Genomic DNA, 12,992 nt, shown 5'->3' on the forward strand with positions numbered 1-12,992 from the left:
CTCTCTCTCTCTCTCACACACACACACACACACACACACACACACACACATACAATGCTTAGGCCACTGCATAGACTGCCATGTGAATGGCGCCCCCTGGTGTTCCACAAACAGTCATCCTGTTCTGGCCGTCTTAAACTGTTATGTGCCGAGTGAGTAGTTGTTTCTTACTCATAGCAACACTGTACAGGGTTTCTGAGGCTGTAAATCTTTACAGAAAGCCTCATTTTTCACCCACAGAACAGCTGGTAGTTTCGAACTGCTGACTGTGAGATTAGCAGCCCGATTTGTAACCACTACTATGCTAACAGAGTTCCTTATACTAGGAACCTTCAAACTCCAAGAGGTGCATGACAGCATATGCTCAGTGCAACACCTATAAAGACAGAGTAATACATACTCAAAGATTCATACCAGCCAGAGTTCCAAAGCTTACAAATCAATCCAAGAACAGAGATGCTGGGGTCAGACTACCTGAGTTCCAATCTTGATTTTACTTGTTTCTTAGTGGAAGACTTTTAAAATGTCTTAATCCACTTAAGTCTGTTTTCATGTTACTAAAATGGGAATGAACAACTGTGTTTATCTCATCAGATTGTACTGGAGGATTAGGTGATACGATGCATACAGAGAGCTCAGCACAGTGTCTGGCACATGGTACGCATGCAAATGATGTTACTATTGTACTATTATTATTATTACAACTGTGCTAACGTAGAATCCAAGAGCCAGGAAAGTTTATATATAATCACTTATAATAGTATCCTTCCAGGCTCAGGGATATTGAAGGTCTATAGAGGTCTTCTCCAGCCAGGACCAGATATAGTACTGAATATGAATTCAACTGCACTCTCCTAAATGCTCATATAGAAGAAAGCTTCAGAGCTGGTTTCATGGGCTTGTCTAAGTATGTAGAATGTGAGACCCTCTCAGGTCCGCCCACTGTACTTCTACTCCTGATCACACAGGTCCCAGATCTGTGCATAGAGCAGCTCCACGCTGCAGTCATAACACATGTGGAGCCATCAGAGGAGCCAAGAGGCTCCTCACCAGGATATTCACCCTACTCTCTCCAGCAGCAGACACCCTACAGCACATCACCACAAATCCATGCAAATGTGGATATATAAAAAACACACGGGTTGTGGTTTCAGTCCACAGCTTTCCTTTTACCCCTGAAACCCTATACAGGGTCACTATGAATTGGAACTGACTTTTTTGCACTTAACACCTCCCTGCCCACCCCAGCTTCTTCAGCTCAGTGTCTCCTTTTCTCTGTATTCAATTCCTTTATGCCCATCTCAAGCATCTAGCTAGGTATAAAGCACAGCCTCCTCAATGTATTCTTCTCTCTGGGGACAGGCCAATCTGCCCAGTCTGGTGCCAGAGCTGAGAGGTTAAATATTTGCATATGTAGATCAAGGTCCAGCTTCTTCTCTTTTATTCATTCCTTTCTTCTCCCTCTCTCCTTCCGTCTGTCTTCCTCCTTACTTTCCTTGCCTTGGCTATTTCTTTCTTTTGAGCATTTTATTGTGCTTTAGGTGAAAGTTTAAAGAGCATATTAGTTTTCCAGCCAATCATCCATATACAAATTATTCCAAAACATTGGTTGCAATCACTACAGTGCACTGCATTCTCCCCTTTCCTTTCCTCTGGTTCCCCGGTCTGTCTTTGCCTTCTCATCTTTGATTTTGCTCTTTTGCTCTCCTATAGTTGATTCTTCCTATAGTGCCATTCTTCCTGGGTGGCACTGTCTATTTTATAGACCTGTCTAGTAATTGGCTGAAAGGTGGCCTCTGGGAGTGTCTTCGGATTCAAGTTAGAAGGTTGTTTTAGGATGACAGTCTCAGGAGTTCAGCCAGTCTTTCTGACCAATAAGTCTGGTCTTTTTTTCTTTTTTAAATTTTGTTCTACAATTCTTAACGTATTCTAACTGGGACTTTCTAATGTGGTCCTGGGCAGGGCAGAGAAGTTGGTAATGCTAGCCAGGTACCATCTAGTGCTCCTGGCCTCAGGTTAGAGGACTAGGCCCTTAAACCTTTGGACTTACTGCTTGCTTGTGTCTTGAGTTTTCAAGAGAACAATATTTGCTTCTTAGATGGCCACTAACAGATTTTTAAAACCCAAAACAGTACTCACTAGACCAGGATGTAGAACATTATCTTTATGAACTGTGTTTTGCCAGTTGACCCAGATGTCCCCCAAGACTAAGGTCCTTAGCCTTCAAGTCCAGTAGTTGAATCCCAGTATCTAAATAGTTGTTTCTTTCTTTGTCCTCTATCACATGCCTTTTCCTTCCCACTCGTCTATCTTTATATACATATATATGTATATATATATTCTTTCTCTGCTATATTTCCTCTCTCTTTTGGACAAAACTTACCTTGTATAAAATACCCCCCAAAAAAAGCAAACCAAACCCACTACCATTGAGTCAATTCTAACACATAGTGACCCTAGAAGACACTTTAGGGTTTCTGAGACTATCAATCTTTACAGGAGCAGATAGCCTCAGCTTTTTCCCACAGAGCAGCTGGTGGATTTGAACTCTGACCTTGCAGTTAGTAGTCCAGTGCCTAAACCACAGCACCAACAGAGTACCCCTTAAATATTTGTAGAAATGGGGAAAGGAGAGTTAGAATTAAAATGGAGGAGTAAAATTAGTTTATTTTCTTTTTATGTCTAACCAAAACAAAACAAACTCACTGCCACCAAGTCAATTCTAACTCATAATGACCCTATATTGGGTTTTTGATGCTGCAGATTTTTACAGGAGCAGATAGCCTTATCTTTCTCATGTAGAGTGGCTGGTGACTTTGAACTGCCAACCTTGTGATTAGCAGTCTAGCAACGCCAGGCCTATATGAGGTAAATGTAAAGATAGGCAGAGAGGCCAGCGTAGTTTAGATTCAGTTATTAGCTGCTTCTGCACTAATTCCAGGTCTGAGCCTAGGCAAAGCTTCCACTCTCACCTGAGAGATTGTAGTTTCTGTAAGTCCAGCAATCAAGAGGGCCAAGTGAGAAATGAATTCTGCTTGTCTAGTAGATAGAGTAGATTCAAATCCTGCCCACCTAAGAGTCTGCCCACAAAAAAGGACAGAGATTAGAGGATGCCTCCTGGCCAAGCAAGGGGCAAAGGCAGAAAAACAGCTCTCAGCCTGTATGCAAACCCCATGCTCAACAGAGTCTATGGAAGGAGATAACCAGGAGAGAAGGACAAGAGTCACTTGATTGAGCACCCAGCACAGCATAGGCACTTTCCACATGTTATCTAGTCTTCACAACAACCTGGAAAGGAAGGTATCATTCCTTCTATTTTTACAGATAAGGAAACTGAGGTTCAAGTAGCTTACTTACCAAGGTTAGGCAGCTAGTGAGTGGTGGATCTGCAATTGAACTAGAGTCTTCATAAATCCAAAGGCCATATTCTACTGCCTTAAAAACAAATGTGCTCATCGAGTTAGACTTTATTTGCCATTTATACCAAACCAATTGATTTCCTGTTGAGACCTTGCACAGACGCATGTACTCCATCTTTCCAGGTTTTCTTTCCCTTCTCTCTGTGACTCTCTTTATAGTAAGTGTACACATATGTGATGTATTTGTGAGGTATTGGTAGCTCAGTGATAGGGTTCTCGCTTCCCATGTGGGAGACCTAGGTTCAATTCCCAGCCAATGCAACCATGTACAGATAGATACCACCCATCTGACAGTGGAGGCTTGTGTGTGGCTGTGATGCTGCAAAGCTTCCAGAGGAGGACAGACTAAGAAAAAGGGTCTGGCAATGTACTTCTGAAAAGCAGCCCAAAAAACTCTGTGGATCATAATGGTCCACTCTATTGTGCATGAGGTTGAGATCGTCATGTAGCAGCTAACAGCAACAAACAAGTATATATCTAAAACAAAAACATTGGCGTTTTCAACATTTGCTGTCTCCTTTTGAAAGCAATTTGTTGTGTGCTGTTGAGTTGGTTCTGACTGGTAGCGGATCCTGTATAGAGTTTCCAAGAGATGCTGGTGGGCTTGAACTGCTTGAAAGCAATAGGTGGAGACAGAAAAAGGAGAAAAGCCAGGGCAGAGCCTATGGGAGGAGAGCATTCATTAGGCAAGCATTTCAGAGGAAGGAAAAGTCCTAAGAATTGGCTCCAAGTAAGGAGAAGGGAAAGTAGCTGTGGTAGCCTAGAGGTTATGAGTCGGGCTGCCAACTTCAAGGTCAGTAGTTCAAAACTACCAGAACTTCTGCCATAGCCTCAGAAACTTTGTTCTGGGTCACGGTGAGTAGGAAGGACTTAACAACAAGGGGAAGGGAATAGGACTTAACAACAAGGGAAAGGGAATAGATTGAACAATTAGAAAAGTGAAATACAAAATGACTGGAAGGCTCTGGTGTGGAAATCATTATATGCAAATTTTAAGCAAAGGAGATGGGGCCCATCTGGCAACCTGTGCTGAGAAAACAGCTGCCTTGATCGTGGGTTTGGTAGAAAGGTCCTTGAATTTTTGTTTTATGGAGGGAGAGCAGCAGGAAGGAGAAAGTATGTGAAGGGGCTTCAAAGTTTGTGGAAAAATGAACGATAAAATAATGAAGTTTTTCCACAAACTTTTTGAAGCCCCTATTAGGCCTACCCTTTATGATGTTCCCTCTGTCACCACTAGGGGGCAATCATGTTTCTTTTCTCTGCAGGTCCACTAGAAGTGGGAGGGGAACTGTACCCAAGAGGGGTCAAGTCTGGCGGGATGCTCCCAAGAGTGTGCCTCTGGCCCACTTTGCCTACAGTTCTGCCAGCTAAACTGAACTCATGTCCCAGCTCCTCTTCAGGAGCAGCATTATCTCTTTCCTCTGATGTCATTTTTTGGGGTCTTTCCTTTGCTCTTGCCCCTTTAACTCTTGTAATTCTCAGGTCCTTCAACTCTTGCTTAGTCTCAGAGTATGCCTTTTCAGCTTTCCACCTCTCTTTAGATAACTTCACATCTGAACCTTTCTCTTACCATCTTTCTCTGTAGTTTTCTGGGTCCTAGTGCCTGCCCGATAGCTCTAGTTTCCAGGTTTCTTACTGCTGGCTAAACAGAGAGCATACATCAAGGAGGAGGAATTCTTGTCCAGCTATTATGGGTACCTTTCTTCCTACCAAGGAGCCATGGTGGCACAGTGGTTAAGTGCTCAGCTGCTAACCAAAAGGTTGGCAGTTCAAACCCATTGGAGAAAGATGTAGTCTGCTCCCATAAAGATCTACTCTACAGCTTTGAAAACCCTATGGGGGCCATGCTACCCTGTCCTGTTGGGTTGCTATGAGTTGGAATCAACTCGATTGCAATGGGTTTGGGAATTTGGGGTATTTTCTGCCTACATTCCTTAGGAAGAATATTTGCAACTCATGACCTGATATTTGTTGGACAACAACTCCCTAGCTGAGGAAAGTAGGGTCTTGCTCTCCCTTTCTCATCTTGAGAAATAACCAGACACCCAGGCCTGGAAGCAAAAAGAGAGCAGTATCCAAAAACCCTTCTATTTCTCCATTTTTTTTACTCATACTCCTCCTTGTGAGGGAATGTAGCATTCAGAAGTGGGATGGAATGAACAGGCAGCCAGGGAGCTTTGGAGACTGAGGGCCATTTTGGAGATGAGGATTCATCTTGGGATGACTACACCCTCAGAGCCCTCCTCCCTCCCTTGGCTCCAAGCCTCCAGCCTCCCATCCCCCTCAGTGGCAGCAGCCTTGTAATTTAAAGCTCTCTCTGTCGCCTCTAATGTGATCCTCTCGTTTTATTGACTCTCTCTGCCGTCTGTGGCGCCCCGTCACATCAATCTCCTCTCTAATCACACCACTGCCACTGCCTTCTCTGTCTCCCCTACCCTTCTCCTCTTCCTAGGGCCCCCAGCCCTTGCCTTCACCCAGGTTTTCCTTTTGCCTGACACCCCCCCTCCTCACTCCTGTCCTTCTCCACACCTGATCTGTCTTCTTCCTTCCCTCCTCCAGAAGCAGAAGTGTCAAGGTCTCTGAGGGATCACCTTTCCCTTCACTGAAGTCTAAGATGTGCCCTAGGGGAGAGAAGATGCCCTTGAGAAAAGCCAGACACTAAAGGGAAGAGTGAGCAGGTTCTGAGGAAGCACCAGAATCTTGGCCTGGGGGTGGGAGGTGGGGGAGTGGTGACTTTGAGTCCAGTTATCTGTTTCTATGCCCTTGTCTCTAGAAAGAAATGAAAACAGAGTTTATGGTAGGAAGGGCAAAGAAAAGGACAGAGATTCCAAGAGGGAAGGAAGAAAAGATTGAAGAGGGAAATGGAAGGAGGAAAAAAGTGAACAAATAATTGCTGCAGCTAAATGTTTGCAATAAATAGTGGGTGATGGGAGACTGGCCTGAAGAAAAGGGGAGGGGTGCACTGAGGCTGAGATCAATTTGCAATTGAAATTGTTTTCTGAAGAGAAGGAGGGGGTAGTTTAGGAGATAGGGAAGAGATTTGCAATTTTAAATAGCTAGGGACCTGCCCTCAGCCACCCAACTGTGTCTCAGGGACAAGTTAGACAGAAGCTGTGCTTCTTGGGTTTCTAGCCACAAATCTGCTTTTTCCAGTCCTGGAAAGTAGAAGCTTTGGCAAGAGAGTCTGGAATTTGAGGTTAGGTCTACCAGGTCTCCCCTGAACTTTGATCTAAAGTTGTGAGTCAGGAATCAGAAAGAAGGAGCAATGGAAGTAGATAGGGTGGGTTCCACTGCTGAAACCACCTGTGTACAGCCTTCAGTGAATAGGCCCCTCTGGTCCAGTCCTCCTCCGGTCTTCCCAGCAGGTGGGGCAGTGAACAGGCTGGGAAGGCCCCCACTGGAATGGAATGTTAGACTTTACCATCCAGCACACTGATTTTTCCCAGCCCCTGGAAAAATTCTATAGGAGGAGTACCTTTCTACTATCACTTAAAGGGTTTCTGTGTTCCTTACCTAGGAATAGATTCCCCTCCACCCAATTAATTACTTCACTTCTCTTTCAGTTCTTTAACTCCCCCACCTCTAACTCTAACCCCTGCATCCCAGCAATCCCCTTCTTTTCCCAGGTGTTGATTTGCATTTTCATTAGCATGCTAATCCATCCCCTTTCTGCCTCCTTAATGGCTCAGACTTCACGCCTGGCCAGCCCCCTGGAGGAGAAGGAAAGCCTGAATGGAGGCCTGGGCAGGTCCAGTCCTAGGACCCTTCTCAAATCAAGGAATCTGGAGGTGAGGGTGAGAGATGGTCCAAAGAGAGAGAGAGGTCTTACGTCTCTTCACCTGCCCTCAGCGTCTCTGAAGCACTTTGGCCAGAGCTCAAAAGGTTCAATCAGTCAAGATCTACAGGTATTTAGAGCTAGGGGGAATATAGATGAGAACACTTGGGGCACTGGGAGAAATAGGGGTTGGTGAAGCCTGAGGAATTAGTGAGTTTGAGGAGATCAAGAAGGTTGGGAACAGCATAAGAACCTTGGTGCTCTGGTCAGCTGGAGGCAGCCCAGTAATGCAGTTTTCTAGTCCTCTGGAGGTTCATGTGTCTGAGGTACAAGCCAGCTGGATGGAGGAGTGCAGACCATGGGGAGGCCAGGCCACAGCTTTGGGGTGTAACTGTTATGAATGCCTAGCCAGACTACTTTTAGTTTTATTATCTCTCTGGTCACTGGCAACTTACACAACTTTTTGGTTTCTTGGTTTCCTTATCTGTAAAATACAGATGCTGTGAGATTAAATGAGATAAATGATCTATATCAAGTATTTAACACAATACCTCAATAGCTATTACCCACTGTCATAGAGTCAATTCCGACTCATAACGAGCCTATGTGGGGTTTCTGAGGCTGTAAATCTTTACGGGAGCAGAAAGTCTCCTCTTTATTCCGCAGAGTAGCTGGTGGATTTGAACTGCTAACCTTGTGGTTAGCAGCCCGTTGCGCAACCCACTACGCACGCTACCAGGGCTCCTTCAATGGCTATTAGTAATATTATTGTTACTTATTTTTGAAATCTCTTTGGGGAGGAGGAGGCTAATCACATATGACCTGTTGGGATTATGTGACTGACCATCTGTTCCATATGCTAGTGATCAGAGATGGCTCTGTAAGGCATCAGAGAGTAGTGTGGAATCCCTGTGCACCTGTGAAAATGAATTGTAGCCAGATTTTAACTTAGAGAATTTGCCTCTTCAGGGCATGGAAAACCTTAGGGTCTTTTTGTTCATTCAGCAAACCTTTACTGAGTGTGTGGCAGGCATCATTTTTGGTGCTAATGATAGAGCAATAAATAAAGCAGATTGAGTCTTACCTTCTACAAGGGGATAAGTAAGGAAACCAAAAAGTGGGGTCACCAAGAGTCTGGGGCTGGTCCTGTAGGTGAGATGGAGTAGAGAGTGAGAGATGCACACAGAGGTGTCGGATCAGATAGGATCTTTGGGGACCATGGAAAGGAGTTTGGATTTTATTCATAAGGCAGTGAGACCTCACAGATGGGTTTCTAGTAGGATATAGTACAATTTCCATTTCCAAAAGATGATTCTCTAGGATGCCTGAAATTTGCTTCAAAACCTACAGGAAAGGTAGGGATGGGAGGAGAGGAGAGGATATAGAGGAAACAACATTGGCTATGAGCTATGACTACTGAAGCTTGATGATGGGTACAACAGGACTCATTTATGCTAGATGATATACTTTTGTATATGTTTGGCATTTTTTTTCATAATTGAGAATTAAAAAAAAGATGGTTCTGGCTACTTGGTGGAGGGAGATAGATTGTAGGAGAACCCGGAATGATATGTCGCATTAATTCAGGAGAGAGATAATAATGGCTTAGAGCAGGGAGGGTTATTTGTGGGAAGGAAGAGAAATGGGAATGGGGGTGGGGGGTGAGATATATATTTTAGATATTGCTATGAAATTGGATATGGAGTAAGGGCAAAAGAAAAATTACCAATTTTTGAGATGTAAAAGATGGGAAGAAACAGGTTCTTGAGAGAAATAAAGAATTCTGCTTTTGGACATGTTAAGTTAGATACAAAATGAAGCTGTAAGGTTGGCGAATGGGTGTCTGAGTCTGGTGAGTAGGGAAAAGGACAGGACGGAAATGTCCAGACATTCAAATGCCTGTTCCTGGCTCCCCAGCAAGCTCACAGCACTGCTCTCTTCCCATGTCTCCCTGCAGGGTACTGGCTGTCACGCTGAAATGAACCCTCAGCATTCCTCCGTCTGCCATGGCCACCCTTAGCTCTTCCTCTACTGCTGGCACCACCCCCTCCCTTGGGCACGATGCCCTGTCCCTGCCTCTGGACACCTCCTCCTCCCATACTCCCTCTGATCCTGTCACCAAAGATCCCCCTGCTGCCCCCACCACCTCTGAGAGCATGAGGCCCTCAGAGCCAGGGGGGCAGCCCCCGGAGTCAGGCTGTGGCCTTGTCCCACCAAAGGAAATGGGGGAGCCCAAACAAGAGCCTGGCTGTGGTCTCTTCCCACCAAAGGATCTGGGGGTAGAAGAAGACAAGGAAAAAGAGGAGGAAGGAGAAGGACTCCCTCCCTTGGACCTAAACAACCACTTGTTCTTCACAACAGGTGGCGAGGCTTACCTAATGGCCAAACTGTCCCTGCAAGGGGGCAGTGAACCCCTGTTACCAAAGGGCTTCCCCTGGGATGAGGCAGGCATCAAGGAAGAGCCCAGCCTGCCCCTCCTTGTCCACCCACCCCCCACACACCTCACTGCCCTTCACATCCAACATGGCTTTGACCCAATCCAAGGCTTTAGCTCTTCTGACCAAATTCTGTCCCATGATACCTCAGTGCCACCTCTGGCCGCCTGTAAGGGAAGGGATGGCGCCTTTTGCAGCTACCAGCTGGCTCCAAACCCACCCGGAGATCCCAAAGATGGCCTCATGGGGAGCAGAGGGGGAGACCACAGGGCACTCTTCTGGCTCTGCCTTCTGTGCCGCCTGGGTTTCAGCAGGCCTCAGGCCTTTTTGGGCCATACACAGTCTCATGGGATAAAGCTAACTCCTGCTCAACACCAGGGTCTGCCAGGCAGCCCAGCCATGCTCCAGGAGGGAGGTGAGGGCTGCATGGCCCTCATAAGCTTTTTAGAACCAAAACTCCCTGCTTGCCCCTCTTTTGAGCTATCCCTTGACAACAGCAGCACAGTGAACATGGAGGCAAAAGTAGCCCAGACTGAGGATGGCTCCCCTGAGACAGAAGTCCAGACCCATGTCCTGCCCCCTGAAGAAGTCATGGCCCTTAGCCCACCCTCTCCACCCACAACCCCAGTCACCTGGGACCCCAGCCCAACCCAAGCCAAAGAATTGCCAATGGCAGCAGGTGAGGCAGGGCCAGATTGGTTCCCTGAGGGGCAAGAAGAGGATGGAGGGCTCTGTCCCCCACTCAACCAAAGCTCACCCACCTCCAAGGAGGGGCCCACTCTCCCCACCCCAGTGGGCTCCCCTGAAGACCCCAATGACCCACCACAGCCCTACCGCCTGGCTGACGACTACAGCCCTGCCCCTGCAACCTTCCAGGGCCTCAGCCTGTCCAGCCACATGTCTCTGCTACATTCACGCAACTCCTGTAAGACACTCAAGTGTCCCAAGTGCAACTGGCACTACAAGTACCAGCAGACCCTGGACGTGCACATGCGGGAGAAGCACCCTGAGAGCAACAGCCACTGCAGTTACTGCAGCGCTGGCGGCGCTCACCCTCGCCTTGCGCGCGGAGAGAGCTACAATTGTGGCTACAAGCCCTACCGCTGCGATGTCTGCAACTACTCCACCACCACCAAGGGCAACCTCAGCATCCATATGCAGTCTGACAAGCACCTGGCCAACCTACAGGGCTTCCAGGCAGGGCCTGGTGGGCAGGTCAGTCCCCCAGAGGCATCACTCCCACCTTCTGCAGGGGACAAAGAGCCCAAGACCAAATCATCCTGGCAATGCAAGGTGTGCAGCTATGAGACAAACATCTCCCGCAACCTTCGCATCCATATGACCTCTGAGAAGCACATGCAGAACGTCCTAATGTTGCACCAGGGGCTGCCGCTGGGCCTGCCACCTGGGCTGGTGGGGCCCGGTCCTCCGCCCCCGCCTGGGGCCGCCCCCACCAATCCTCCTGAGCTCTTCCAGTACTTCGGGCCCCAGACCCTGGGGCAGCCTCAGGCTCCCTTGCCTGGCCCGGGGCTGAGGCCTGATAAGTCCTTGGATGCCCAGCTGCTTCTCAACGGTTTCCACCACCTTGGAGCACCTGCCCGAAAGTTCCCCACACCTGGTAAGACTGCCTGGGTTCTGCTCTTGACTCCCCTTCTCTTCCCCTAGCACCATCGTCTATTCCCTCATTCCCACAAAGACCAACTCTGTACTTGGATAACCACTAAGCCCTTTGAACACTATCCTTCTTGCTAATCCACTTCCTCACATTCCTAGAGCAAGCCCACCCAGGCCCATTTCTTCCTTGGGCCACCAATCTGTCTCTGTCCCCAGCCCCAGGCAGCTTCTCCCCGGATGCCCACCTGCCTCCAAGTCAGCTCCTGGGCTCCTCACCTGATGGCCTGCCTACCTCACCACCCCCAGAGGACAGCCCATCCCTGAAGGTGTTCCGCTGTTTAGTGTGCCAGGCCTTCAGCACTGACAGCTTGGAGCTGCTGCTCTACCACTGCAGTGTGGGCCGAAGCCTCCCAGAAGCCGAATGGAAGGAGGTCGCGGGGGACACTCACCGCTGCAAACTCTGCTGCTATGGTACCCAGCTCAAGGCCAACTTCCAGCTCCACCTCAAGACAGACAAGCATGCCCAGAAATACCAGCTGGCGGCTCACCTGCGGGAGGGGGGTGGGGCCATGGGCACCCCCTCACCAGTGTCCCTGGGAGACGGAACTCCGTATGGGTCTATTTCCCCCCTACACCTGCGCTGCAACATCTGTGACTTTGAGTCCAACAGCAAGGAGAAGATGCAGCTGCATGCCCGGGGTGCAGCCCATGAAGAAAACAGCCAGATATATAAGGTAAGGGTGGGACCTAAGGGGAGAAGTGGGTGGAGCTGGAGGGGAGAGATGCAAAGTGGGGCAATGATGGAAGACTCCAGGGTGGCAGAAATGAAGAACAAGGGGTGTGTGCACTGGGATAAATAATGGATTTGGAGACATAAGGAGAAAGGTCAAAGGAGCGTGGACTCCAAAGATGTGAAGCAGGTCATTCGTGTAGGGAGGGGTCCATATCCTCTAAGCCCATTCTGTCTCCAGAATTCAAGACAACAGAACCAGATTCTAGTCACATCCTAAGTGGGAGTCCAGATTGGAGAGAAAAAAAAGCAGTCAGGTAGTCATAGGAAGGAAAAGGACTGCTCAAGTTGGTGCGAAGGATGGATGTGCTAGTCAGGATGCCCTAGGGGGAAGCAAAGGAAGCCCAAGACCTGGGATGTCCCTGTAGGCCTGAGCCCATCTCTCTGTGCTAGTTTCTGCTGGAGATCGAGGGAGCAGAAGCAGGGTCTGAGCCTGGGCTCTACCACTGCCTGCTCTGTACCTGGGAGACACCTTCACGCTTGGCTGTGCTGCAACACCTTCGTGCACCTGCTCACCGTGACGCCCAGGCCCAGAGGCGTCTGCAGCTGCTACAGAATGGCCCAGCAGCTGAGGAAGGACTGTCAGCTCTTCAAAGCATCTTGAGTTTCAGTCATGGACAGTTTCGGACTCCTGGTGAGGAAGGGGGTCTGGAGAGTAGGGACTGGGCAGAGCGTGGCTGCATGCTGGGGACTGATAAGAATGTGGTCAAAGGAAGAAGGTCTGAGCATCAATAACAAGTGGAAAGAGGGTGGTGAAGAGTTGGTAAGATGGACCGGGGGTTCAGGAAGAGTAGGGCTGCTGAGTGAGGACGTTGTTGTTGGGAGGCCCAGAAGAGCAGGGACTTTGCTAGATGGAGAACAGAGAATAAGAAGGAGAAGGGAGGGAAAGTGGAATTCCCAGTGATTCTGAGTAGTGATTACTGCCCTAGAAATGCTGGGTGTGGGGAGAGGCAGACTAG

At 48.2% G+C, this 12,992-nt stretch overlaps 1 protein-coding gene across 1 annotated transcript in view; it reads left to right on the forward strand.

The window, feature by feature from the left end:
• The window catches only part of ZFHX2 (zinc finger homeobox 2), a 32,021-nt gene that overhangs the window by 8,307 nt on the left and 10,722 nt on the right, over window positions 1–12,992 (forward strand). The window contains exons 2-4 of the mRNA XM_006835424.1: window positions 9,152–11,247; window positions 11,460–11,977; window positions 12,427–12,667. Coding sequence (XP_006835487.1) covers window positions 9,201–11,247; window positions 11,460–11,977; window positions 12,427–12,667 — 2,806 coding nt within the window. The 5' untranslated portion in view covers window positions 9,152–9,200. The remainder of the gene's footprint in view (window positions 1–9,151; window positions 11,248–11,459; window positions 11,978–12,426; window positions 12,668–12,992) is intronic.

Source organism: Chrysochloris asiatica, unplaced genomic scaffold (genome assembly GCF_000296735.1).
Source record: "Chrysochloris asiatica unplaced genomic scaffold, ChrAsi1.0 scaffold00017, whole genome shotgun sequence".
NCBI classification, from domain to species: domain Eukaryota; kingdom Metazoa; phylum Chordata; class Mammalia; order Afrosoricida; family Chrysochloridae; genus Chrysochloris; species Chrysochloris asiatica.